We start from the raw sequence: 27,477 nt of genomic DNA on the forward strand, positions 1-27,477 counted from the left end.
AGGTAAGCTAGACTGGGCTGTAGAAACCGCAAGAAAAGGGACGGCTGGGGAGAGGCACCGACGCAAAGACGTGGGTGGAGCAGAGGAAGGAGTAAAGGGGATCTGAGTAAAAGATGCACCTCTTGCTCTGGGAGTACTTGACCAATGTTCCCAGGGGGGACCCTCTTTGCTTTGCAGCCCAACAGATATGCTGGCTTCACCGCCAGAACCCTGCACCCTCTTCTGCTGCAGACTTGGGACAGGGTCATCCCGGCAGGGGTCTTGTCTGTTGGTACTCCCATCCGTCGCTGACTTTTCTGTATTTCTCTGAGACAGGGAAACGCACATGTAAAGGGAGTGTTTGAGGTCCCTCTATCTATAGTAAATACCAGTGTTTAATGTTCCTCAAGGGCTGGGACTCTGCTTCATTTATCTCTTCATCTCTCAGCACCTACAACCTGGCACACAGCCTTCCAGTAAGTGTTCGTTCAGAGTGACAGAGGTGGGAGACCATAGATAGGGCCAGAGGGAGGGCTTACTGTTTGTTGCTGAGGATGCTTGAATGCAGTACGTCTCGGAGAGTCCGGGCTAGGAAAAAAAAAAAAAAGTTGTCTCTGCTGACAACAAGGGAAGCAACTAAATAATTTCTGATTCCTACTGTCTACAGGAGCTGATGGCTCCCAAGATAGATATGGGGGCCCGAGAACGCCCTGGAGAGTGAAGAAACTAAAGCCCTGGTCACATCTGAGCTGCGTTCACAGGGGGAGAGGGAGGAGGAGGAGAGAGGCGAGCAGGAGGGGCGGGGCCTCTTGGCCGGCCTCTGCCAGTGGAGGTTGGGAAGCCTCTCCTCCTTCCCCCTCCCCGGTGCCTCCACCTGGCTCCTCCCCTTGTTCGCCAAGCTCCCCTCCCCCCTTCTCCAAGGACAGTGTGCAAGCCAGCCGCGTCCGGGAAGAGCTAGAACAAAAAGGCAAGAGGGGCCCTTGGGTAACCAGCGAGGGGGAGAGCTGAGAGCGACGTGGAAATGAACGCTCTGGGAGGAGGCGGTGGGGAGGACGGAAAGGAGCAGCGGGGGAAGAAGAGGTGGTGTGGCATCAGAAGCCAGAGGGGGGATGGGTAGAGCAGTCATGAGGAACCCTAAGCCCCCGGGCTCACGTCCCTCGGCTCCCACACACAGCCCGTTCCCTGGGAATCAGGGATGGGTGGAAGGTGCTTGGACCTTGTTGCTCTTGGCTGGTAGGCTCCTCTCCTGGCACTCATCCAGTTCAAATCAGTGCACCTCCGATGCTGACTCTTATTTCCTCCCTCCTGCTTCTCTACACACGTGATTGTATGTCTAGGTTTGAGTATTTCTTCATGTTTACGTATGTGGCACTGTGGATCTGTAAAGGATGCTTATAGTTGAATCTGCGTGCCTTTCTGCGTCCTGTCCCTGTGTAACTGTCTTAGACATGCAGAAGAATCGGAGCAGGTTTTTGTGTGATCAGCACCACTAACCTCCTTGCTATGGTGAATTCTCTCCCTCACTGAAGCCTCCAGGTGTGGGTTTCTCTGCCCCAGGAGCTCCCAGAGTGAATGAGGGAGAAGACAGCGTAGGGGAAAAGGGATCGGCTTACTCACGTTTTGGTCTTTTCTTTACAAATTTTTACCTTCCTATTTGCACCAGCCACTTAGTCTTTCATTTTCTGAGAACAGTAGACATTTGGACATGAACGCTAAATAGGAGATTGTCTCTCTCCACATGTTTATATTTCTTTTAGCATTTGGTTTCTTTGGTCCTTTTTGCATCTGTATGTGTTAGAAGTACAGATCATATGAAGCTGTGTCTGTATCTAAACATATTTGACCTTTTTCATATATTTGTGTGCATTTTGTGTTGTTTGTCAGCTCACTAATGCTTTCAACAAGTATTTATTGAACTTCTGTTATGTGCATAGACTTCGCTAGACTTTGGCAAGCTGTGGGAAAGTTTTAAGAAATGGACATGATCCCTCCCTGGGTGAGTTTTTAGTCTAGTCAGGGAAAATGACTTTAGTAATCATCTAGTTCAGGGGGCTGTAACTTTTTCAATAAAAAGACAGATGGTAAATATTTTAGGCTATGCAGGGCATCTGGTCTCTGTTGCAATAATCTACTCTCTTTTTGTAGCACAAAAGCACCCATAGATGATACATGAAAGAATGAGAGTGGTATGGACACTGAAATTACAATTTTATATAATTTCCACATGTCATGAAATTGTTTTTTTTTCAACCGTTTTAAAATGAGAAGGGCTAGATTTGGCCTAGGGGTTGTAATTTGCTAACCCCTGATCTAGTCTAACCTTCTTTTCAATAAATAGTATGCAATTAAAATACTACAGAAAGTAGTAATTAAGTGCCACATGAATGATCCAGGTCCAGACAGTATGTTACTAGAGGAGATCCATAAAGGAGCCCTCCTTGACCTGTGGTCATCGGTGAAGGCTAAATAGGTTTGATAGGGATGCGACTAAGATGGGTCTTAAATGATGGAGCGGGATATTGATCTGTGGAAAAGGCCCACAGATCAATACGGAACTGTATCGCCTTCTGGAAAAGGAATGCAGTGTGTCCAGGCACAGAAGTGGGGAGGAGCAAAGCATTGTTCAGGTGATGATGAAACAGAATTCGTGGGAGCCAAGGTTCAAGCTCCAGGCAAGGGCTAGATCTTGGAAGTTTTGAATGCCAACCCAAGAAGTCTGGACTTATCTGTCAGCACTGATTATATGAAGTATGTCTGTGAATCTGTGTCTCTTAATAACACTCTGTGTGTATGTATGTCTTCATGAGTCTCATTGCATGCATTTTATTGGCAAGAGTGTGGATCTGTGTTTACGTGTATGACCTATATCTTTATCGGCAGTTACCCTATTTTCCCAGATGCACAGCAGAAACATGATTTGTGCTTAAAGGTCATCACCCTCTGTTCATGTGAATGAATCTTCTCTTCACTGAGGCCTCAGAGGTCTATGACCTTCCATGGAGGTTTATTTTGTGTCTCTAATAGAGCGGACAAGGGAAACACAAGGAGAGGGAGACAAGCTATTGTGGTGGGCAATTCAGATGGAAAGAGGCAGTGAGGATAGACGAGACTGGAGTGATAATAAGAAGGGAGAATAGACCTAGCCAGTTTGGCTCAGTGGATAGAGCATCGGCCTGCGGCCCGAAGGGTCCTGGGTTTGATTCCGGTCAAGGGCATGTACCTTGGTTGCAGGCGCCTCCCTGCCCCAGGCCCTGGTCAGTGTTCATGCAGGAGGCAACCAGTCGATGTGTTTCTCTCACATCAATGTTTCTCTCTGACTTTCCCTCTCTCTTCCACTCTCTCTAAAAATCAATGGAAAAATATCCTCAGATGGGGATTAACCAAAAAAAAAAAAAAAAAAGAAGGGAGAAAAATAGGATTTGGTAACTTTTGATTCTGAGAGTAAGGAGGAAATAAATTTTAAAATATAAGATTTTAGCCTGGATAACTGGGAGAATGATGATTCCATTGGCATTTTATGGACACAAAAGTATGTCTTGCGTGCTCCTTTGAGAGACATAAGCTCTAAAGACAAAAATATGAAGGTGCTCACAAGTTGTGTGCACATATCTGTGTATGTGTGACAGTGATTTTGTGTTATTCTTCTCCTTTGATATTATGTAGTGTGAGGGGCAAGGGCTGAAGACAAAGGCTCAAAGATGTTCAGGAGGTGAAGAGCCTGAGAGGGATTGGAAAAACCATAGAAAGTCCCTAATTATATAATGACAAGAGAAGATTTGACTTTGGGTGGTGGGCACATGGTGCAATATACAGATCTTGTAACATAGAAACCCACACCTGAAACGTGTATGTTCATGTTGACCAATGTCACCCCAATAAATTTAATAAATAAATATTTTAAAAAAATAATAATAAAAAGAAAGTCCCTAACCATTCCTGAGCCTGACACTGTTAACGTGCCCAAGCTCTAATGCACCTTTAAACCTTAAAGTCCAGTTCCCACTTAGCCCAATTCCATAACACCCAGCCCTAATCTTAACCATAATCCAACCTATCTTTGCTTTTCTGCTTTCACTTTGCTGGGTCTCATCTGATTCCTATGCTCTGCAACAGCCCTTCCCTTCATTAAAAGAAAGGATCCCTAAGGCTAACTTAACTTTCTCCTTCCTTTTTCATTTCTGCCCAGTCAATCACTCTTCTCCTTGACCTTTGCTTATTCTACAAATAGGCTCCAATTGGCAGGATCAGCCAGGACTTTTGCGGTCTCGGGCTTGATGACTGTGACATTTCAGCTTGTCACTCTGGGGGTGTGCGCCTCTCTGGAAGAAGTTCAAGCTCTCAGGCTGCAAAGCCCAGACTCCGTTTAGTGAGAGAGCCTGACTGAAGTGGCTCTATCCAGTCTAACAGCCATTTCCAGAGCTCATAGCACCTTGATCCAGCTGTGTCTTAACTGATTACTATTTGCATTCTAGACTGGATCATGACCCATGAAGAGCATCATGCAGCCAAAACCCTGGGGATCGGCAAAGCCATCGCCGTGTTAACCTCTGGTGGAGATGCCCAAGGTAAGGAGGAGGGCCCTGCTTGGTTAGAGACAAAAACATGGCTGATGGGCCCGCCTTGAGCTTCTTGACTCCCCTTAGCCTGTAGAATGAACTATCCTCGGGTTACAGATTCACACTGGAATCTTGGGTTTTCCTAAAAATCGCGCAACTGCTTTGGATTTTATTTTCTCTACTTTTATTTACCTAAATCTTCAAAAAACTTCTTTCCAAATTTCTCTGAAGATGTGGGTCCATTTGAGTCCTTTGGTACCTAAAAGACGGATGTTGTCTCAAAGAACATTGGAAAGAAAGAAACTGATGATATAAAATGATTGAGGAGGCAAGTAGATAGATTCACTTCAAGTACCGTGGAAATGTTGGGAAAAGGAGGAGACCCAGCATTGGTATTTGGTGGGCTCCAGCTAGAGCTTCAGGACTAACTCTGATGTCTACAGAATTCCTGCACTGACCAGGGTCAGGCACCTCACTCTTACAGCACATGTCCTTCTACTAGGCAGAGTTCTGCTCCATTCTCTGTTTTCTCTGGCCTGCCTCCCCTTCCATCCATTTAGCCCTTGGACACACAGAACAGCAGCAGTTATTCAGTGCAGATCCATGGTGGGGGTGGGCAGTGGGCAGAAAGCCAGAGGGAACCCATTTCTGAGTTGCATTTAAGAAAAATCAGGTATATGGAAAATGAAGTGGGAGATAGGAGATGTGTGATTTATTTTACTTTTTCCCCTCCTTTGATGATCTTGTATATTCTAACTTAATACCTCGAAGAGAGGCAGAATCTCTTAGAAAGGGACATCAGGACACGGAGACTGTGATGAGAAAGAGAAAGAAAGAGATTTCAGCTAGTGTCCCTTCCTCTGCACCACTTTCCTAGGCTTTCCGATACTTTGTGGTAAGCACACACTTCGTATAGAGCCCTGTCTCGTATGTTGTAAAGAAGGTGATTTCCTTTGGGAACTTACAGTTTAATGAGAAAAGATGTCAGACATAACTAGAATGCCTACGTGTAGGACACATAAATAGCAATTATCAAGTGTGCTTAACCCAGTAGAATCTACTTATACGATGAAAAGATAGGATTAACCAGGGAAAACTTCACAAAGATAGATTTCAAGAAACTGAACTCTTCATTCAGCTAACGTGCTTAGAACAGTGCCTGGTACATAGTACGTACTCAATAAATGTATCACTAATTAAATAAAGTGAATAATTGAGCACCTGCCGTGTGCCAAGCAGGATGCTAAGCACTAAGGCTATATTAATGAAGAAGTCACACATTGTCTTTGAGTAATTGTCCTTCTTGTTAGTATGGTAGACTTTAAGCATCTTTTTAAACTAACATTTATTTAGTTATAGTTGGATATATATTATGAATAGAAGAATGTTAGAATGAGGAAGCTGAGGAAGGGGGGCACAGAAGCCCCACTTTAGGAATAGTGGGAAGATTAGAATGCAGAGCCCAAGTTGAGGCTATAGAGACTGTTGACCTGGCTCCTGCCGCTTCACTCTTCTCTCCTGGAAAGAATCCTGTGCCAATACTGAGCTCTTCAACATAAACTTTGAGTGTTGATCCTAAAACTTAGGTAGGATGGCCTGTAGAATGGATCAAATTGTAGGAAATGAGTAAAAGTGATGACCTGGTAAAAGTACCAAGTAAGTCACCCAGAGTTGTGAAATTATGAAAAAGAAGATCTCTCTGGAAAGGGAAAGAGGTAAGAGGGGAAAAAAGGTTTAGGATTTAACGTGGGTCTAAGAGCAACAGAGCCCTTCCGGCATCTGATCCTGAGCAGAGAGACCCTCTTATTCTAGAGATGACCATCACCTGTGTTAAACCTGTGTGAAGGGAAGGGTCATCTTCTGTGAAGGCAGGGGCTATTGACAGGCTGATTTCTGGAAGGCCCACCTAGGACAAGGCCCAGGGGATTCTATGACAGAATCAGTGTACCCAGGGAGCTATCTCACTGTGAGTCCACACAACATCACAGGTGCATAGCAGTAGGCACCGAGAGTGGTGGAGGATGAAATTCTAGGGAGGCAAGGAAGCAAAGCAGAAAAGTCACAGTAGAGCTGAGAGGTCCCAACTGAAGGAGCAGCTCAGATGCAGAGGCGGCCTGGCCACGGATAAGTTTAATGGTGCCTGTTCTCTCAGGGAGAGAACACAGAAGTGTGTTTTCCCTGGAGGCTAGGGCTCTGTAAAATCCATGGAAGTCATAGCTCTGTCACTCTCTGAGCCTTAGCAAAGCTAATAACCTCTTAAAGTAGAAGAGTGGTCAGGAGTGAGGAGACATCCTGAGCTCAAAAGTTGGGCTGATTAGATACCAAATCCTAATTCTCTTCCCAGCCCTGCCCCCCTAAACCATGCCACAGTTGGCCTTAGGAAATCGGCATGTCTATCGGAAAGGACCTCAGTCATCTGCTCTTGCCCTCTGTCTTCAGACCGACAGTCCATTTAATTAATTTATTTCATTATTATTATTATATTTTTTAATCCTCACTCGAGGAATGGGGATATTTTCCCCCCATTTATTTCTAGAGAGAGTGGAAGGAAGGGGCGAAGGAGAGAGAGAGAGAGAGAGAGAGAGAGAGAGAGAGAGAGAGAGAGAGAGAGAAAGAGAGAGAGAGAGAGAGAAACATGAAGTAAGAGAGACACATCGATTGGTTGCCTCCCGTTTGCATCCTGCCCAGGGCCAGGGATTGAACCTGCAACCGAGGTACGTGCCCTTGACTGGGAATCGAACCCAAGATCCTTCAAGTCTGTGGGCCAATGCTCTAACTACTGAGCGACCAGCCAGGGCCAGGCAGTTCATTTAAATGCATGTTCATTCTATTTTTACATGTTTACAGGAGCAGGGATTCTGTTCTCTCTCTGATTGCTATTCTAGGAGTTATAATTTTCAGTGACATATTCATCAGAAAGAGTAAGTCACATCTAATAAATATTTATTCCTCTTATTTGGAGTTTAATAATTTTTCTCTTATTCAAAGTTCAGTTAAGGTAGAAAGAAACATTTTAGCTTCTGCTTTAAAAAAGATAGTGATCAAGTCATATATTAGTTTTATTGCTATCTTGTAGAGAACCATCACCCATAGTTCTTCCCAAAGCCTCTTTCCAACAGGCTGTAATTGGAGACTCTAAAAAATTGCATGCTTCTGATGTTCTCCAGAGCCCCTCCTAGCTGTACCCAGAATACCCCCTGGCTGCTGCCTGTAATCTTATCCTTCATCTTGCTTCTAATAGGTCAGACAGCTGCTCATAGAGAGTTATTTAGGACAACATGGAACAGCCAAGGGGAGCCTGGCCAAGACTGGCCTGGGGCCAGAATAGGCCAATGAGTTTGGATAGCAGAGTCCAAAGAATTACTGGGACTCTGTAGTATAAACAATCTATACATCCTGGTCTGTGATTTCTAGGGGACTAGGAGTTTGAGACAGGTCCAGGGACACAAAGAGGGTCCTAAAACTTGATTTCTAAGAAAACACTCAGCTATCCCATTTAGAAGCAGGAAAGATGGCCTCTAGAGGTTGGTAGGGTTGAGGTAAGAAGAAGGCAGAGGGAGGAGAGAAGAGAAAGAATCTTCTTTCCTTGTGGGATTTTTCTTCTGCCCAATGGACTTGGATAGTTTGTGCCCACCATCTTTTGTTTCCTTTACACTTAAAACCTTTTACTTATTTATTTATTTTAAAATATATTTTTATTGATTTCAGAGAGGAAGGGAGAGGGAGAGAGAGATAGAAACATCACTGTAGAGAGAGAATCACTAATTGGCTGCCTCCTGCACGACCCCACTGGGGATTGAGCCCACAACCCCCGCATGTGCCCTGACGCATAATCGAACCCTGACCTCCTGGTTCATAGGTTGACGTTCAACCACTGAGCCATACAGGCCAGGCACACACAGACTTTTCTTAAAGCTTCTGAGAAGCCCCCTCCCTTCATAGACTTTTCAGTTTTGACTCCTTAAGTCTGAGGGTGTTAACTCTGACCTCTAGGCTTCACGGGGCTTTGCTTCAGTGATGTCGTAAATAAGCTTAGATATCAGTGCTCACCAATGATCTCTTGTTGGCATGCCCAACCTTGCGGTTGTTATTTTAATTATCAGAAGCATTAGACACTGTTCCCACATCTTAAAACTGTCCCCTATGGCTTCGAAGACGTTGCTAAGTCCTGGTCTCCTTTTGTCTTTCTGGTTGCTCCTTAGAGTTTCCTTCATGGATTCCTCATCCCCTGCCCATTCCTTCCATGTGGGTTTTCCTCAGGGTTTCTTTCCTGGCCCTTTTCCCTTCTAATTCTTCGTATTCTCTTGAGACAGTCTCTTCCAAGTTCACATGATGTCCCACAGGAACTCAACTCAAAATATGAGTGTAGCATCCCCACCCCTATCTTCCCAAATCAAAACCTGCCTCTGCTCAGTTAACTGCATGACAGTTTTACCCTTTGTGAAAGCCAGTCATGGGCATTTCCTCTTCTTCCACAAAACTTTGAAATCTAATCACATTGCTGATTAGATGTGAGTCCTATTGCTTCTGTTTCCTGGGTGTCTCCTGTCCAGTATCTCTGTTTTGTAACAAATATCACTCTCACAGTCTAGAACCTCATCACCTTTTGTCTGGGCTATCTGATGGCCATCCAATCCTTGTGTCATCCATCTTTTTCAGTTTGTCCTCCACACTGCCAGAGCCATCTGCTGAGATGTCGATCTCATCCTGTCCCTGTACTCTCACAGTGCTTCAATGATTCTCCATAGTCTGTAACTTTTTTTTTTTTTTTGTCACAAACCCTTTTAAGAATCAAATGAAAGCTGTGGACCTTCTCCCAGAAGAAGTGCTCATGCCCGCAAAACCATTACCCATGGATCCTTAGTCAAACACTGGCCTACAGAATGAAGGCCACTTTCTCATATAGCTTACAGGTGCCTGCCCACCTGTGTAGCTTCATCGCTCACCACTTCCTGTTTTATATTTTATTTTTTATAATACTGAATTACCTAAGGTTATTCCTTGAAACGTGCCTTTATTTGTGTTATTCTCCCTGCCTGGAACATTTCCCCCCAAATTGTCCACCTGATAAAAAGATTAAATGGAAATTGTCCTTTAGGTCTCAGCACAAATGGTCTTTTCTATACAGCCTTCCCAGACTTCCTCCTAGCAGCTGAAATGCTCCTTCTCCTTGTTCCCACTGCACTTTGTACAAATCTCCTTCATAGGGACCCATATTGTCACCATATTATAATTCTTCACAGGTCTTGAGGACCATTACCAAGCCCTTTATCTCTGTATCCCCTAACTCTGCGTTCTTCTCTGCTGTATCCCCAGTGCCTACATAGTGCCAGGAACATGATATATATTCACTAAATATTTGTTCAATGAGTGAATGGACCTCCAATATGATTTGGAGCTTACAGCCATATTAGCCTAAAAAAAACAAAACAACAACCAGAAGCAGACATTCTGGTCTTTTTGATTCTCTTCCTTTCCAGAGAGCTTTGGGTTATGCAGTAGTGTGTGATGGATTTTAGTCTAGTGCTGCAGATTTTTCCATCACTGGCTTCTCTAGTGCTCAGTGGTAGATGGTATTTCCCCAGGTAGGGTTAAGGAGCATGCAACTAGATTTTAGATTGAAACAAAAATACATAGTGGAATATCTTGAATAAGAAGTTGATCTCTTATGACGCTATGATTCCTTGAACATCACCTTGAGTCCCTCCTCACATTATAAGCCAGAGAATCTCAACTGTGTGGTACACATTGGAACATACACCAACTCAAATGACACTAAAAAGCTGTATATGTATGGAGACAGGTCACTGAGCCTCAGAGAGTCATGTCTTTGTCCTGAAAAGCCTACCAAAGCTGGGTGTATGTCTAGATTCAGTGCAGAAGGCAAAAAACAAACAAACCTAAGACAGCCATTGAGATTAGGAGGACATAGCATGGAGGTCGGTAGTGTTGGTTTAAGCATTTTAGGACTTGGATTCAAATCTGAGCTTTTTAAGAGTACTAGCTCTGTGACCTTGACCTCTTGGAACTTAGGTTTCCAAAATTTGTAAAATGGAGGCAACTCCAGGGTTGTGAATAGGATTAATTGAGATGATGTTTGATAAGCACTTAGTGGTGTCTAACACAATAAGCGTTCAAGATTATTATTCCCCAGATTACCCTGGCAAGGAAAGATAGGATTTGCGGGGAGGGAAAATGAGGGGGGTATCTGGAGCTACATTAACATTGAGACTTGGCTGAGCGGAATATTCTAGATTTAGAAAAAAGCCTAGCCCAGCCAGTGTTGCTCAGTGGTTGAGCATCAACCTATGAACCAGAAGGTCATGGTTCAATTTCCCATCAGGGCACATGCCCAGGTTGCGGCTCTGTCCCCAATGGGGTGTGTGCAGGAGACAGCCGATCAATGTTTCTCTCTCATCATTGATGTTTCTCTCTCTCTTCCTCTCCCTTCCTTTCTCTGAAATCAATAAAAAAATATATTTTTTTAAAAATAGGGAAAAAACCCGGCCAGTGTGGTTCAGTGGTTAAGTGTTGACCTATGAACCAGGAGGTCATGGTTCGATTCCCGGTCAGGGCACATGCCCGGGTTTTCGGCTCAATCCCAAGTGTGGGGCAGGCAGGGAGCAGCCTATTAGTGATTCTTTATCATTACTGATGTTTCTCTCTCTCTCTCTCCTCTCTCTCTCTCTCTCTCTCTCTCTCTCTCTCTCTCTCTCTCTCTTTCTCTCTCCCTCTCTCTTCCTCTTTGAAATCAATAAAATACATAAAACAAACAAAAATAAAATAAAATAGGGAAAAGAACTGTCTCCTATCTTGGATTCCAGGGCTGCTTTTCTTAGGAGTAACCTCTTTCTCACTTCTTTCTTTTCTCCTTGCAGGAATGAATGCTGCTGTCAGGGCTGTGGTCCGAGTTGGTATCTTTACTGGTGCCCGTGTCTTCTTTGTCCATGAGGTTGGTTGTCTACTTTGTTCTCCATTTCTTTTTTTTTTTTTTTTTTTTTGCTACATGCTTAACCTGCTCCTTTCCTCTCCCCACTTCCTCTTTCCTTACCTCCCAGTTACATTGCTGTGTCTGATTTGTCGTGGCTCCCGCCCCACTCTCAGCCTCAGTAATGATGGTAGGACCCAGGGATCTGAGGACCGGGTCCCCATGTTGCCTGTTCAGTTTAAAGGAAGAAGTACCTGTCTTCCCTCCACCTCCCTCCAAAACAGAGAGAGAAGCTGAAATGAGTTAGTATTTCACAGCAAATTGAGTATATCCAGAGATAGAGCCGTAGGAGGAAAGAGTCTCACTAGATTTCTGTAGCTTGCCCAGCTTTCTGAGGTTCTAATTCCTCTTTGTTTCCCTTCTTTTTGTTTCCTCTTGTTCTTTGTCACTCTTCTTTAGGTAAGGTCTAGCTGTCTTCTCTTAAATTGTGTAGTCTCTTGTCTTTTCAAATCACATTCCTCTCCTCCCTCCAACATCCCCTTTTCTTCTCCTCCGCTGTTACCAAAACCATCTGTTATGTAGTTCCCCTGGGAAGCAGATTAGAGGAAATGGGATGAGCCAGGAACAAGAGGAATTAAGATTAAGTATTAGGAAGGACGTAAAAAATGGGAGAAACTAGAAGAGGGTATTGAAAAAGTTAACTTCTCCTTCTTTGGACTGTGTTAGTCTCACAAGTATCCAGGAATCTGTAATGGGAGCAGGTGACTTCATTCTCTGAGAACCTCTTCCCAGGTCCTGTCTTGATCCTGGGAGTTAAGGGGGAAGCCTAGCCGAGACTGAATGGGTCTAATGTGCCCCACAGGGTTATCAAGGCCTGGTGGATGGTGGCGAGCACATCAGGGAAGCCACCTGGGAGAGCGTTTCGATGATGCTTCAGCTGGTACGTTCTAGAGGACGTTTGTCCCCTGTTTTGTCCTTGTTTCACCCCATGCTGCTTTGGGCTCATGGTTTCCCCAGTTCCCTGCCATGTGGTTTGATGGGAAGGGATTCAGTGACGAGGTAGGGGCTGTGATTGCCCTTTACTCTTTGCATCTGAAAGTATCACCCTGGTTTTCTAAAATGGGATAGAGAGTGGGGATGTGATCATAGGACAGTTCGCTCTGTATATAAAGGTCATAGGCACGACTTGGGGAACTGGCATGTAAGCAAGACCTGCTCTGGGGTCACGGGGAAGGTCTGGCCCTGAAAATAACCTTACCCGAGGACTGGAGCCAGAGCCAGAAGTAAGGCTGAAATATGCTGCTAGTCCTCGTGTGATGGTGATGAGGTGGCCTGAAACCAGACCATTTAAGGGAGGGAGGAACCCAGAAAGCCTTTCAGAGTTAAAAATCAACCAAACAAACAAACGAAAAACTAAAAATACCCCGATCACATTCATAACCCTTTGTCTTTAAGTCATTCTTTAAGTCACTATATACTCATTTTCTGATTTACTGAAAAACTTACTAATTATATTTATATCTCCATCCTTTGCTTCAATCCCCTACCACACCATGAAAAGAAATTTAATGTGCAGGGCTTAGTGACGGTTCTAGGCAAGTGATGGTGCCTGCCATAACGTGGCCTGGGAATCAGTGCCCCAAAGTTCTGGATATCAGAAGCTTATATGATTTTTGAAAAATAAGTGTATTTACCTCTCTTGGGGTATCTGTAAACCCTTGGAAATTTAAGGCTTTCTATATCCAAAGCTATTTTTCTTGTGAATAACTGGGTATTGGGGTTCTTTCCACTAGCACCCTAGATCCCACAGAGCGAAGGGAGAAGACTGGCAGTGCCTGGTTACAATTAGAAATCACAGTGTGGTGGAGAGGGGAAAATACTACCAAGCACACTGAGATGATGCAGTCCTTAATGTCAGGCCAGTAGGGAGAACTTCCAAAGGGTGGAGATTATTTCAAAAGCCAACAGACATCTATGTATTCGCCTTGAAAATCATGTTGATAACAAGGCCTTCAAGCAAATGGGTTGATCTTAGAAGCCTTCCAAGAGGTGTAGCAGAATGTAGGAATGATGCTGCGACATCCCAGCCAGCGTTATTGCCCCTTTCCTTTCAAGGGAACAAATGACTCTTAAAGATGTCAGGAAACTTCCCAGGGACCACATGGTGATGTCAGCCCATCACAGAATCGGAATAGGGGAAATCTGAGCATGTGGAGCCCAAATTTGGCTGTGTCATCTGGTGAGCTGACTTCTCCCTCTTCCCCAAAGGGAGGCACAGTGATTGGCAGTGCCCGGTGCAAGGACTTTCGGGAACGAGAGGGTCGACTCCGAGCTGCCCACAACCTGGTGAAGCGTGGGATCACCAATCTGTGTGTCATTGGGGGCGATGGCAGCCTCACTGGAGCCGACACCTTCCGTTCTGAGTGGAGTGGCTTGTTGAACGACCTCCAGAAAGAGGGTGAGACATTGTTCTCATCGGTACTGTTTGTGCGCGCACACACACACCCCTTCCCTTCCATTGGAGAAAGTCGTTACCTAGACAAAATAGGCAGTCTTTGTCCTCCTTTTTCTGCCATTGCTTACATTTCCCACGAGCTCCAGTTCCCCCTCTCTCTGGTCATCTGCTCTTCGGCATGCCGGGCACCTCACCCAGGGCTCCTGGTTTGCTTTCCATTGTCAGGGAAGATCACGGCTGAGGAGGCCAAAAAGTCTAGCTACCTGAACATCGTGGGTCTGGTTGGCTCAATTGACAATGACTTTTGCGGCACCGATATGACCATTGGCACTGACTCTGCCCTGCACCGGATCATAGAGATTGTAGACGCCATCACTACTACTGCTCAGAGGTAAGGGGCTGGGGGTGGGCAACGTGGGAGGATGGCAGCTGGGACAGACTGAGAGCTCCGAGCTGGAGAAGATGGAAGTGTTTGAGCTATGGTGACTATAATGACTAGTTTTCTGAGGCTAGAACACATTTTTAACTAGGAATTATCCCTAGAGCACTGAAATTGCACTGCTCTCGAAATGTGTAAGATTTGCCTCTTGCCTCTGTCTAGCCCACTGTCCAAACATGTAGCTCTGAGGTCTTTATACCTCTTGAGTCTCCCACATGATTAGTGTCTAGACTGAGGCGAATCCAGGGAGCCCAAAACCTGAGCCACCCTTTCCAACCACATCGTAGAGATTGTAGAGGCCATTACCACCATGCTCAGTGGTTAGGGGGCTTGGAGGCAGTGTGGGAGAATGGGAGGGCGAAGGGTAACAGTTTACCCCAGGGGAATCCTAGAGGATTCCAGGTTAGTCAGGTCCTCTCTTCTTCACTTCTTTTCCCTTTCTCTCCTTCTCTTCCCGAGCCCCATCCCTTCTGGAAAAGAGCCTCAGTACTGACACCTTTGTTTTTTTGTGTGTTTTTTTAATATATATAATTGATTTCAGAGAGAAAGGGAGAGAAATAGAAACATCAATGATGAGAGAGAATCATTGGTTGGCTGCCTCCTGCACGTCCCCTACTGGAGGGAATCGAACTCACAACCCGGACATGTGCCCTTGGCCGGAATTGAACCTGGGACCCTTTAGTCTGCATGTCAACAAATCTATACACTGAGCCAAACTGTCCAGGGCAGTACTGACACCTTTTACTGCTGTGTTCTCTTAGGCCTAGGAAGGACACCCTGTGGCTAAAGTGTTTCCCGTAGGTCTTCCTATTCTCTCAGGAAACCTGCTGGAAGGCCTAGCAGCATAAATACATCTTCCAGAGGGGTTACTTGGTCTAAAAGTGGGTACAGCTGATCTTAACCAGAGGGACACTTGGACAGTGTAAGTGTCTGTCTCTTGCAGCCACCAGAGAACGTTTGTGCTAGAGGTGATGGGCCGGCACTGTGGGTAAGATCCCCATCTTGACTTGTTTATTCCATGGACCCAGCACTAGCCCTTTCCTTCTCCCTGTGGCGTCCAGAGAGGCCTCCAGTGGTACAGACCTGGAGGTGCCCACACGCCTCTTGTTGTGGCCCCTTTCCCTGTCCCCACTGCACCTCCCATGCATGCCTACACGTGCATGAGTGTACATGTGTGCACGTGCACAGGCACACGCAGTGTGAAAGAACAGGCAGTGCTCTGAGATGGAAGCCACTGTGGGAGGTGAGCATGAATAGAACGTGCCCTGCAGGGGCAGAATCTCATTGAGAAGCTGTCTCCATGGTCACCCTCACCCCAAGAATGAAACTGAGGATCCTCAGTGCTTTCACCAACTCTGGGGACTGGCGAACGTGTTGGGTACAGGGGAGGCTATCTGTGGAGTGTAGCTCCTAGCGTGACGCCTCTGGTTCTCACCTCAGATACCTCGCCCTTGTCACCTCTCTCTCCTGTGGTGCCGACTGGGTTTTTATTCCTGAATGTCCACCAGATGATGACTGGGAGGAGCACCTTTGTCGCCGGCTCAGCGAGGTACTGGCACTTTATTTTTGCCCTTAAAAAACAAAATTCCTCACCCTGTTTCACTGATGTTCCATTTCCCCTCCATCGGTTTCATCCACTGACCATTTCCCTCTTTGTGCTTGACCAGACAAGGACCCGTGGTTCTCGTCTGAACATCATCATTGTGGCTGAGGGTGCGATTGACAAGCATGGGAAACCAATCACCTCAGAAGACGTCAAGAACGTTAGTATGAATGAAGTCGGAGATGTCTTGAACACCTTCCCCACCCCGGGCCCATTCCCTAATGATTTCTGAGTCTCTCCTTAGTCCTTCTGCACATCTCTCCCAGGGTTCCCGCCCCCTGGTTTCCTCCCACCAGGAATCATTATAAGACAAGAAGATAAGTTGTCCATGCTTTATCTACGTCTCCTTTTCTTTGACTCTGTATATCCCTTTCTCTGTTCCTCTCTTGGTCTCTTCAGCTGGTGGTAAAGCGTCTGGGATATGACACCCGGGTCACTGTCTTGGGGCATGTGCAGCGGGGTGGGACACCGTCAGCCTTTGACCGAATCCTGGTAAGTCCTGGGGCTTGGTGGCCCTCCTGCCTTAGAACCCTCAGCTTGCTGTCCTTCCCCTGCAGGGCTGTACCTCACCAGCACAGGGCCTTAAACCACTGGTCACGCTGCCCCGCCACCAGCCTCTGCAGTGGCTGGACCCATTCCCGTACACTCAAGAGTTCTCTTCTGTTGCAAAAAATAATGGGAAACTATATGATCCCCCAATGGTGAGGTCTCCTATCTTAGAGCTATGAGCATCAGGGCAATGGTTAGATCTAATCTAACCTCAGACACTCAGTTTAAACCCTCTTATCGTACTTTCATCGGAAGAGAGAGGCAATATCCTTCCTTGTTTTATCAATAAGAAGGGAATATTATTAAGCCTCATCGATCCCCTTGACCACTATAGTGGGACATGTTTCTCTGGAATCAAGTAGTATCTTTGGGGTTCTGATGGCAAGAGGATGAAGAGTCATGAAGCTTTAGATGCAATCTGGGTAGGGAGGTAGAGCCCAGTAAGTTCTTGGCTACAGTCTTTAAATGTGGAACTCTACCCTGTGAGTTGGAAAGAGCGCTAAGTGCCCTGGTTCCCCAGGCCAGGCCAAGATAGGGAGGCCTGAACCAGACTTTTGCTCCTTGGGCTCCTACAGGGCAGCAGGATGGGTGTGGAAGCAGTGATGGCACTACTGGAGGGGACCCCAGACACCCCAGCCTGTGTGGTGAGCCTCTCTGGTAACCAGGCTGTGCGCCTGCCTCTCATGGAGTGTGTCCAGGTGGTAAGTACTGACTCCAGTGCCCCTTCCTAATGCTCCAAACCCATCTCTGAGCTGGAGCTTATGGGGAAGGAGACCAAACCCAGGGCTGCTGGGGGCAGGAGCAGAAGGAAGGCAGCACGGCAGAGTAAGAGAAGTCTGGGGAAAGGATGCCATGGGCTTTGCATAGCAGCTGTAACCTCTCCAACCCAGCCTCAGTTTCCCCATCTGTGACATGTTCCTAAAGATTGGGAGACTCTACATCTTGCCTAGTAATGAGACCCGTTATCTCATGATATCCAACCTCAAACCCCTTCATCAAGTCTATTAGAAGAGAAATGCAATATCTCTCCAAACTTTATTTATTTATTTAAAACATGTCTTAATTAATTTTAGAGAGAGAGGAAGGGAGAGAGACAGCTAGAAACATTGATGAGAGAGAAACATCAATCGGCTGCCTTCTGCATGTCCCTACTGGGCATCGAGCCCGCAACTCAGGCATGTGCCCTGACCGGGAATTGAACTGTGACCTCCTGGTTCATGGGTTGATGCTCAACCACTGATTTACACCAACCAGGCTCTCCAAACTTTATTTTTTTATTTTTTTAAAATATATTTTTATTGATTTCAGAGAAGAAGGGAGAGGAAAAGAGGGATAGGAACATCAATGATGAGAGTGACTCATTGATTGGCTGCCTCCTGCACACCCCCTACTAGGGATTGAGCCCACAACCCTGGCATGTGCCCTTGACCAGAATCGAACCTGGGATCCTTTAGTCTGCAGGCTGATGCTCTATCCACTGAGCCAAACCAGCTAGGGCTCTCCAAACTTTATTAAAAGCGGGGATATTATTAAGGTCTGGCTAGGTAGCTTATATCTGCCTCTGATTTCTACCCTGGACATGCTTCTCTGAACTAACATGAGGTACTAATACCCACCTGGAGGGCTGGTATAAGGATTGGAGAGAAGCCACGTAAAGGGTTTGATGCAGTGCCTGGAAACAGGAAATGGTGTGGCCCTTATAGAGGAATCACTGATACCACAGAGCGAACATCGTGGCTGAGAGCTAAAGTGTCTGGCAGGAATGCTCAGGGCTGGCTCCCACCTCTTGGCCGGCTTCCCTGTGAGACTTGGGGTTCCAGTGACCTACAGCCCAGACAAGCTCCAGCCTTGCTTGGAACTGGATCTCTAAAAGCCTCAGAGCTAAAGCACTGGCTCCCAGAGCAGAAGTCAGTGGTGGGGGAGCACATGGCCGGGGTCAGCTCTCCTCCCCATCTGGGTTATCTGCAGGGTCTTCTCCATGCACTCACTGGTTCGGGGGCTACTTGAGGCTGGGCCCTGAGTGTGATGGAGGAAGATGCTGTTTTATATGGGAGCACTGCTACACTCTGCCCATCTTCTAATAAACAGAGCATTGGATCAGCTTTCTTCTATTGCTGCTCATTACTCAGAAAATTAAGGGGAAAACAAAAATACTTCTTCTGTGAAAGTTTGAGGGGCACAGGAACGGTGGGGTGCAGGGTGGACAGGACTTAGTCACGCGCCAGCGATGGGCAGAGTCTCCCTGTGGGATGGGCCTCCAGCTGTGCAAGACCTGCCCTGGAGTCACGATTGTTGCTGTGCTCCTCCCTCAGACCAAAGATGTGACCAAGGCCATGTCCGAGAAGAAGTTTGATGAAGCCCTGAAGCTGAGAGGCCGGTGAGGAAACGACCGGAAGCTCACTAGCTACAGCGATGAGATGCCAAATGAAGCCAAAAGTCACAGAGCCCCTGCCTCCGCCTCTTCTTGTTGTCTCTGCAAACTTTCTTCCCCAAGAGAATTAGTTGTGAAGTAACCTTGAGGCTCAGTTCATCCCAAGGATGCCCTCCCTGAGACTGGCCTTTTATAATCTGTCATTTCTCTCTGTGGAGCCCGGCTAGATTATTAGTGTCTAGGCAAGGGGCAGTCTCTGTGCGGAGCCTGGGGAGAAGCGTGCTCGGGAGGGTTTGATGAATTAGTGCCCCCTTTGCAGACCCTGCCCAGTCCCTGCTGCTGCCCCACGTATGTCCTTAGAGATTTGCCCTGTGGAATTTCACATTGGGAGCAAAACTTCAGACCAGATCCCATTGGCTGCTGGCTTGGGGAACAGACGGAAGACACCTCTCTCTACTTTTTACAGGAGCTTCATGAACAACTGGGAGGTGTACAAGCTTCTGGCTCATGTCAGACCCCCAGTGTCTAAGGTACTAGCAAGTTATTCGCCCTGCGTCACCCTGGCATGCCCCCAGTCTCCCTCTATGAAATGCTTCTCCCAACTCCTAGTACCTCAGCCTTTCCAGCTTCTTTGCCCCACTATCACCTGCAGTGCCGAGTCCCTGACCCTGCTAAGATAACTTTGTGTTAGCCACCCCCAGGTACCAGCCCTGTGTTCTTAGCATGCCCTGGATATCTCTGACCAAGACCCGTGTCCAACTCAGGGCTGACGTGATAGCACGCAAGGAGCAGGAAAGAGGGCTTAGGTATTATTTTCTCTGGGCAAATCTGGGAATAGTCACACCTAAGTGTGTTGAAGCCACCTCTTCCACTGGAGGAGTGTTTATATTTATGTAGAGCAGAGTCCCTGGTGCTGATGCGGATTCCTGGGTCATTCCTCCAGAGGGGATTTAGATCTGGGGCAGGGCCCAGGAAGAGGTAGATTGACTGAGCTCCCTAGACGGATTCTGAAGCAAGTGGTCCGAGGATCTCACTTTGGGAAATGCTGCTCTGGAAGGTCTTATTCATTATATAATGACTAGAGGCCCGCAAGGTTGGCCAGCCGGGGAGGGACCGCGGGAGGGCTCCAGGGCATGTCCGGCCAGTCTCGCTCAGTCCAATCGGCCGGACCCCAGCAGCAAGCTAACCTTCCAGTCGGAGCGTCTGCCTCTTGGTGATCAGTGCACATCATAGCGAGCGGTTGAGCAGCCTTAGCATATTATGCTTTGATTGCTTGAACTGACAACCAGACAAACAGACACCTAGCATATTAGGTTTTTATTATATAGGATATCTGAGGTCAGGGACAGCAGCTTTATTGACTGATTTGTGATACAGAATTTTGCTTCCATTGTATGAGGGAGCAAGCTATACAGGAGTTCCCTGAGAGAGGGGTGTGTGTTGTCAGGCAGCTGTCCTGATTCAAGGACCACAAGGGACTCAGTTCAGCTTCCTTTCTGACCTGTCCCCCCTTTTTCCCTGCTCCCTCTCTGCTTGCTTCTCCACAGACGGGCTTGCACACAGTGGCCGTGATGAATGTGGGGGCCCCGGCAGCAGGCATGAATGCTGCCGTCCGCTCCACTGTGAGAATTGGCCTCATCCAGGGCAACCGAGTCCTGGTTGTGCATGACGGCTTCGAGGGCCTGGCCAAGGGTCAGGTACGGGAGCCGAAAGGAAAGAGGGTGGTATTCTGGGGCCACAGAGCAGTCATGGAGGATCAGTGTAGCAGGGAGTCACCTGTCTGTTCTCTTTTCTGCCCCTGTCCCTCACTACCTTTCTGTCTCATAGTTCGAGCAATGAGCAGAAGTAGATATTTAATTTGAGGACAGTAGAAACAGGCAAGGGCCACTGAATCGAACCCCTTGCAAGCAACACATCTCATTTAATTCTCTATCCCAAAGCTCAACACCGTGCCTCACATAAGTAGGTGCTCATTATTTGGGCATGAGCAGAAAGGGTGGGAGATGTCCAACGAGGTGGGGAAAAGCCAGTCCCTGGTGGTCCTCTTCCAACCAGAGGGTGTCAGGGTGGGTCAGAACTCAGGTGGGGTCAGTGTACGATCTGACCTTTCCCCGCAGATCGAGGAAGCTGGCTGGAGCTATGTTGGGGGCTGGACTGGCCAAGGTGGTTCTAAACTTGGGACTAAGAGGTAAGTGGCATTGCAGGAGCCCCCCCTCCTAGTTACCCCTTCAAGGGAGCCAGTTCATCAGGTCAGGGTCCGCTGGGACCACTGCTGTTGTCTGGGATTCTCCCTGCTACGCTCACTGTTGCTTCAGTGAGAGCAGACAAGCCACCCCACCTCTTTTAGCAGCTCTGGCAGTTTAGAGCCCCAGTGTGTGTTCTTGGGTGGGGGTGGGGTGGGGAAGAGGGCACAAATCAAGAAATTAAAAGTAAAGTGTCCTCTAACTTTCCTCTCTCTGCTGTCTCTTCCCCAAATTTCATTATCCTCCCTCCCCACCCCCACACCTATTCCCACCCACCTCCACCCCCAATTAGGACTCTGCCCAAGAAGAACTTCGAACAGATCAGTGCCAACATCACTAAGTTTAACATTCAGGGCCTTGTCATCATTGGGGGCTTTGAGGTGAGTGCCGGTCCCATTTCCGCCTCTCCCTCCCACCCTCCCTCATTGTCCCTCGCTCCCCTCATCCTGCCCCGCCGCTGTCTCCTCAGGCTTACACCGGGGGCCTGGAGCTGATGGAGGGCAGGAAGCAGTATGACGAGCTCTGCATCCCGTTTGTGATCATTCCTGCCACCGTCTCCAACAATGTCCCTGGCTCAGACTTCAGTGTGGGGGCTGACACAGCGCTCAATACAATTTGCACGGTGAGAGCCCCCCACCCCCCACCCAGGCCTCTGGCCAAGATTATAAGCTCTGGACTGAGTCTGGTCCTGGAAAGTGAGGTATATTTTTTGTACCAACCAAGTGGAAGGTTTTGAAAAATGCTTCTTCAAGTCTAGGCATTTGCACAGACTATGTAACCATTCATATGTGTTTATTCTCCTCATCTGTGAGTCCTCTGACCAAGAAATGTGTCAAGACTCTGATACCAAAGTTTTTTTTCCTTTCTGAGGTCACAGCCTAATTTCCGTGCTCTGAGCAACGGGAAGGGTAGCTCAGCAGTGAGCGCGGCAGGTGTGCCTGCCGTCCTGAAGGCAGGAACCTAAGGTGCCCGGGGAGGAGATAGTTCCAGGTTAGGTTACGAGCAGGGCCACGGAAGTGACAAGAATCAGATTCCCTGACCGTGTCTTTCTATGACCCTTTGTCTTTGCAGACCTGTGACCGCATCAAGCAGTCAGCAGCAGGCACCAAGCGTCGGGTGTTTATCATTGAAACTATGGGTGGCTACTGCGGCTACCTGGCCACCATGGCAGGACTGGCAGCTGGGGCTGATGCCGCCTACATTTTTGAGGAGCCCTTCACCATTCGAGACCTGCAGGTAGACAGCCACCCAGAGCCTGCTAGGTGGCTCTCCCCTGCCCCGGTCTGTCCCCACCATCCCCACAGCGACCTGAGCTGAGAGCGCTCAGGATGAGGACAGAGCTGATTGGTCTGGGAGTCCTGCGAGGAGACTGGAGAGAGCACTGAGCAGGCCTTCCTTGGTGTGACCTCACATACACGACCACAGCGCCTACTGTTGGGGCATTCATTCAGAAGGATGGCATGCTGCTCGGACCTTTATGTGTGTTTTTCCTTTTATTTTCACAACAGACATGCTAAGACGATACTATCTTCATATTACAGACGAGAAAGGTTTAGAGAGGTTAAAAACTTTTCTCAACTCATAACTGATTGAGAAAGTTGGTGACCTTTCTACTACACCGCACTGCCCTTCCCAATTTCCCTTGCTACCAGCGTGGGCTCTTCTCATTCCAGTTTTGAGAAGGGGATGCCCGTTCACCTCCAGGGTGAGGCTCTGACTCCTCTCTCTCAGAGGGACCATATGACCCTTACTTTCCAAGATCCCAGTTCCCTGGAGGAAAAAAAGAGCCACACAGTGGATACTGAAGGAGTTCCCTAATCCAAGACTGCAGCCAGCCCCCGCCAGGAGTGGAGGGAGGGACTTTTTCTCTCCTACCCCCAACTCAAAGCCCAAGCGAAGGAACAGGTTCCTCCCAGGTGAATCACTGCTGTACATACAAGCAAATCACGTAAAGACTGACGCTGAGAGCAGAGTCAGCCCTCCGAGGGAAGCAGAAACCCCTAGGAAGGGAGAAGGAGAGGGGTTACGAGGGGGCTAAAACTGACAGTCACCACGGCTGTCTCCAACTTCTTCCTCTGCCTGTCTCACTTGCGGTCTTCATTTAAATTTCAGTCTGCCCTGAACTTCATAAAGGGATCAGGCCCAGTTCCCTCTGGGAGAAGCCTGGTTGGGAAGAGGTCTCTGCACTTGCCCGACCTTATCCACTCCCACAGACTTAGGATTTACTGCTTCATTTTTTTAGGCGAATGTTGAACATCTGGTGCAAAAGATGAAAACAACTGTGAAAAGGGGCTTGGTGTTAAGGTACCTCCTCCACGGTTTGCTCCTAACTGAAGAGAGAAAATAGCCAGGCGCTGGCCCTAGCCCACAGAACGGGTCCATGGTTGGGACACTGAGGAATCTGGATACAAAGGGAGGGAACCTGAATCATGGGAGGAGATAGCAGAGGGCAGAACAGAGCCTGCAGAGGCAGAAAGGGGGTGCTGGGGTGGGGAGACAACCAAAGTCACGGGCATTTGGTCTCTACCTGGCAGGAATGAGAAGTGCAATGAGAATTATACTACTGACTTCATTTTCAACCTGTACTCTGAGGAGGGGAAGGGCATCTTCGACAGCAGGAAGAACGTGCTTGGCCACATGCAGCAGGTAGGGAAGACGCCCCAGTCATGCCCTTCACCAGACAACCATACCCTCCCAGCCTTGAGGCTCCCGCTGGCCTCTGACCTGCTGGAGGCTGTCGGTGCCGCGGAGAGCATGAGCCTACAGTCTTTTACAGTCATAGAACCAAACCATCTTTACCCTGGAAATGGCCTTAGAGATCATGTGGCCCATCCTCTTCATTTAGGGCAGGGTTTCTCAACCTCGGCACTATTGCAATTTTGGGCAGGATAATTCTTTGTCGTAGTGGCTGTTCTGTGCATTGTAGGACAGTTTTAACAGCATCCCTGGACTCTGCCCATGAGACACCAGTAGCACGGCCACCCCAAGTTATCACAAGTAAAATCTGTCAATGTCCCCTGGAGGGTAAAATTGTCTCCAGTTCAGAACCACTGATTGCAATGAAAAAAATGAGGCCCAGAGAGGAGAAATATTTTTTTCAGGGCTATTCATTAAGCTTGGATGAGAGCCTGAATGAGCCTCAGCCATTGTTCTTCCCTCCACACCATTTCATACGGAGCCTGTGGAATAGGAGTACAGGCACCTTGCTGCTGTTGGGCTCCATCTCCACTAACTGGGTTTCAAGGGAAAAGGAATTCCTTTCTACCACCCACATCCAATCCCCACATTCAATCCCCACCCAAGGTAGGCCTCACTCACTTACAGTACTAGTGGTCTGAGACCTCCCCCATCCCAAATGTCCCCAGTTGATGCTATCTAAGCATTGCCCTTTGACCTTCCTCTACCCACAGATGAATTCCCAGTATCTCAGTTTGAATGAGTACCTGCAGGAATGGGGAACTATTACATGAAAGTATGAAGACCTCGTTCCTGTTTTTCCTTCCCACTTTCCAACCTACTTTCTCTTAGTTCAGAAAAAAATCTACATCTATAATAATAAAAGCATAATATGCTAATTAGACTGGATGTCCTTCCGGATGACCTTCCAGACAAAGTTGGGACTGTGAGGGAAGCCTGGGTCCCGGGTGCCTGCCAGTGGCTGGAGGGAAGCCTGGGTCCCGGGTGCCAGAGGGAAGCTGGTGCCAGCAGCAGGGGGGAAGGAAGGCCTACTCTTGCATGGATTTCATGCATCGGGCCTCTAGTGTTTTATATTATTCTGAGGTGCTACCAAGAGCATCCAGACTTGGCTACAAGGAACACTTCAATGTCATCGATGATGATGACTGACAAAAGCTGCTAGGTTGAAGAGGGGTAGGGAAGTGACCGAGTGGCCAATGAGACTAGAAGTACATGAACAGGATCTGGGAGTTGTGGAGCTAGGAGAGGCCATTGTGATACCGGTCATCCCTTTACCTAATTAGTAACTCTTATACCTGACAAATAGCCAAATATTCCTGGCCAGCTCTCCCTGGTTCCCAGAACTATCTCAGAATTTCCTTTCATAATTATATTTCTAGATTTCTGTTTCTGGCAGTAACCTGAGTCCATTCTTTCCTTTTTCTCTGTTTTCAGATATCTCTGCTGCTTAGAGCCCTTCCCTCTATAATTTTTATGATTCTTTTTCTAGGGTGGGAGCCCAACTCCATTTGACAGGAATTTTGCCACTAAGATGGGTGCCAAGGCCATGAACTGGATGACTGGGAAAATCAAAGAGAGTTACCGTAATGGTAGGTGGGGTAAGAGGGTAAGGCCCCTCCGAAGAGACTCCCCAGTATAGAAGCTGACTGACCATCCCTTATTGCAGGACGGATTTTTGCCAATACTCCAGACTCGGGCTGCGTTCTAGGGATGCGGAAGAGGGCCCTGGTCTTTCAACCAGTGACTGAGCTGAAGGACCAGACCGATTTTGAGTGAGTACCTCTGCTTCCTGGAGTGATTCCCTCCCTGGTAGTTTCAAGGTCTACTTTTCCGGTCTGCTCACTGCCTTCAGTTTTTCTCTTAGGAGCAACATCTGTAGCTGTACCTAGGATCCGATGCCCATGCCCTAAATCCAGCCTCTTTTGCTCAACTTCTTCCCATAAGCATTTGATAGTTGACTGTCCTGCTAAAAGATTAAATCATCACCTACCTCAGGGGTAGGGAACCTTTTTTCTGTCAAGGGCCATTTGGATATTGATAACATCATTCATGGGCCATACAAAATTATCATTTTAAAAATTAGCCTGCTATATTTGGCCAAACATTTAATTAACTCACCCTAATGCCTTGGCAGGGCCAGACCAAGTGACTTCGTGGGCCTTATACAGTCTGCGGGCCGGACACTCCCCACCCCTGATCTACCTCATTCCTTTGTAGGCACCGCATCCCCAAGGAACAGTGGTGGCTGAAGCTGAGGCCCCTCCTCAAAATCCTGGCCAAATATGAGATTGACCTGGATACCTCAGAGCATGCGCACCTGGAGCACATCAGCCGGAAGCGGTCTGGAGAAGCTCCTGTGTAAACACCTCTGGAGTGAGGGGAATGGATTGTCTGATCATGGGCAGCTCACCCCCTGATAGATCTCACATTCTCAAGTGTTTTAGCTCATTTTTCATTAGGTTTCCTTTTATTCTCTAACTGCAGCCAAGATCAGCTCTGGCTAGGGGGCAATGAGTGAAAGCTCCTTTTAGGTAGAATTTATCAAGACTTCTACCCCAGCTTCATCCATCACACGGGCTGGGCTCCTCTACTGCTAGATTTCAGTTACTCGGTTAGAATTTTCCTAAAAATAAGCTTTATTTATTCCTTTGTGATAACAAAGTCTTGGTTCCTCTACTGTGTTTGCTGCAGTGACAAACAATAACTACACTAATAAATGCCAACTGGTCACTGTGCTTTTGGATCTCCTGCTGTCATCTTCACAAGTAGAGCATAGCACTACCAGACTCTGTCCGGACAGGACACATGGGAAATGCAGCCCACGGGAACAGCCCATGGGCTTTTGCAGCATCTCCTGGCTTTGTACACAAGGTCCTTGAACATAGTACACTGGTCCTCACCTTCATCCGCACTAGCTGCTTCTGCAGTCAGTACGATGCTCGACTCCCTTAAGCTAAAGCTGTGCTTCTCTTTTTGATCATATACCCATTACCCAGAGTTGCTTTTCCCCAGCCATCCCATGATCTCTACTCCTCCACTGACAACCCAGGGTTCTCCCCTTTTTAACTATTCCCCTGTACTCCTTCCTGGATGAGAACCAGACTCCATTTGTGGGGAGACATGTATATTTGGAAAGCTTGGGAAATTCAGACATCTAATCTGGGACTTGATTTGGTTGCAATACTGTTTTGGAAAGATGTCCATTCTTATTCAGCTTAATTTGTTTTCTGTCCCATAACAACAGCTTCTTCTTCCTTATTAGCCAAGTGCCCACGTAATGCAGTCGGTCTTCAGGATTGGGACTACAAATTATACCAAAATGGTCAGGATGATGCCCTGGTTTAAGGTTAGCCTCCAATAACCAGATCCTGGCTCTCAGCACAGGCAAACATATTCCTCCCAACTCAGTTTCCTCACCTGCTTGGTGAAGCAGGAAGGAGGTTCAGGCTTAGAAGGGGTGGAGGAAGGAATTATATCTAATAAATCAGTTTTGCTGGCTGTCCAAAGTATTACTTCTTTACTCTAAAAAATTATCTAGATGTAGCGACTGAGAAGTTGTGTCAGAGTCCAGAATTAAAGCAGCCAAATGCTCTTTATACAAGAACTAACAACAAATATCAAGCATTGTTATCACTGAATCCTCAAAATAGCCTATGA

The 27,477-nt window shown here is 47.4% G+C and overlaps 1 protein-coding gene across 1 annotated transcript; it reads left to right on the forward strand.

The window, feature by feature from the left end:
* The first annotated feature begins 894 nt into the window (after positions 1-894).
* PFKM (phosphofructokinase, muscle) lies at positions 895-27,108 on the forward strand. The gene is made up of 23 exons (XM_079775707.1): positions 895-946; positions 4,452-4,544; positions 11,414-11,487; positions 12,326-12,403; positions 13,732-13,921; positions 14,144-14,309; positions 15,301-15,345; positions 15,798-15,906; positions 16,025-16,120; positions 16,360-16,452; positions 17,085-17,210; positions 18,822-18,886; positions 19,347-19,410; positions 20,428-20,577; positions 20,998-21,068; positions 21,416-21,503; positions 21,593-21,745; positions 22,195-22,359; positions 23,366-23,427; positions 23,658-23,769; positions 25,310-25,409; positions 25,487-25,592; positions 26,038-27,108. Exons 2-23 carry the CDS (start codon positions 4,460-4,462, stop codon positions 26,180-26,182), a joined length of 2,343 nt encoding a protein of 780 aa, XP_079631833.1. The 5' UTR covers positions 895-946; positions 4,452-4,459; the 3' UTR covers positions 26,183-27,108.
* Positions 27,109-27,477: the final 369 nt, after the last annotated feature.

This window comes from Cnephaeus nilssonii (genome assembly GCF_951640355.1).
Source record: "Cnephaeus nilssonii genome assembly, chromosome: 6".
NCBI lineage: Eukaryota > Metazoa > Chordata > Mammalia > Chiroptera > Vespertilionidae > Cnephaeus > Cnephaeus nilssonii.

Excerpts from the sequence above, each read along its gene's own strand:
- PFKM (XM_079775707.1), top strand. The coding sequence starts at position 4,460 with ATGACCCATGAAGAGCATCATGCAGCCAAAACCCTGGGGATCGGCAAA. Across the intron at positions 15,907-16,024 it reads TTTGTCGCCGGCTCAGCGAG|ACAAGGACCCGTGGTTCTCG; the intron begins GTACTGGCACTT and ends GTGCTTGACCAG. Across the intron at positions 21,746-22,194 it reads CGCTCAATACAATTTGCACG|ACCTGTGACCGCATCAAGCA; the intron begins GTGAGAGCCCCC and ends TTGTCTTTGCAG.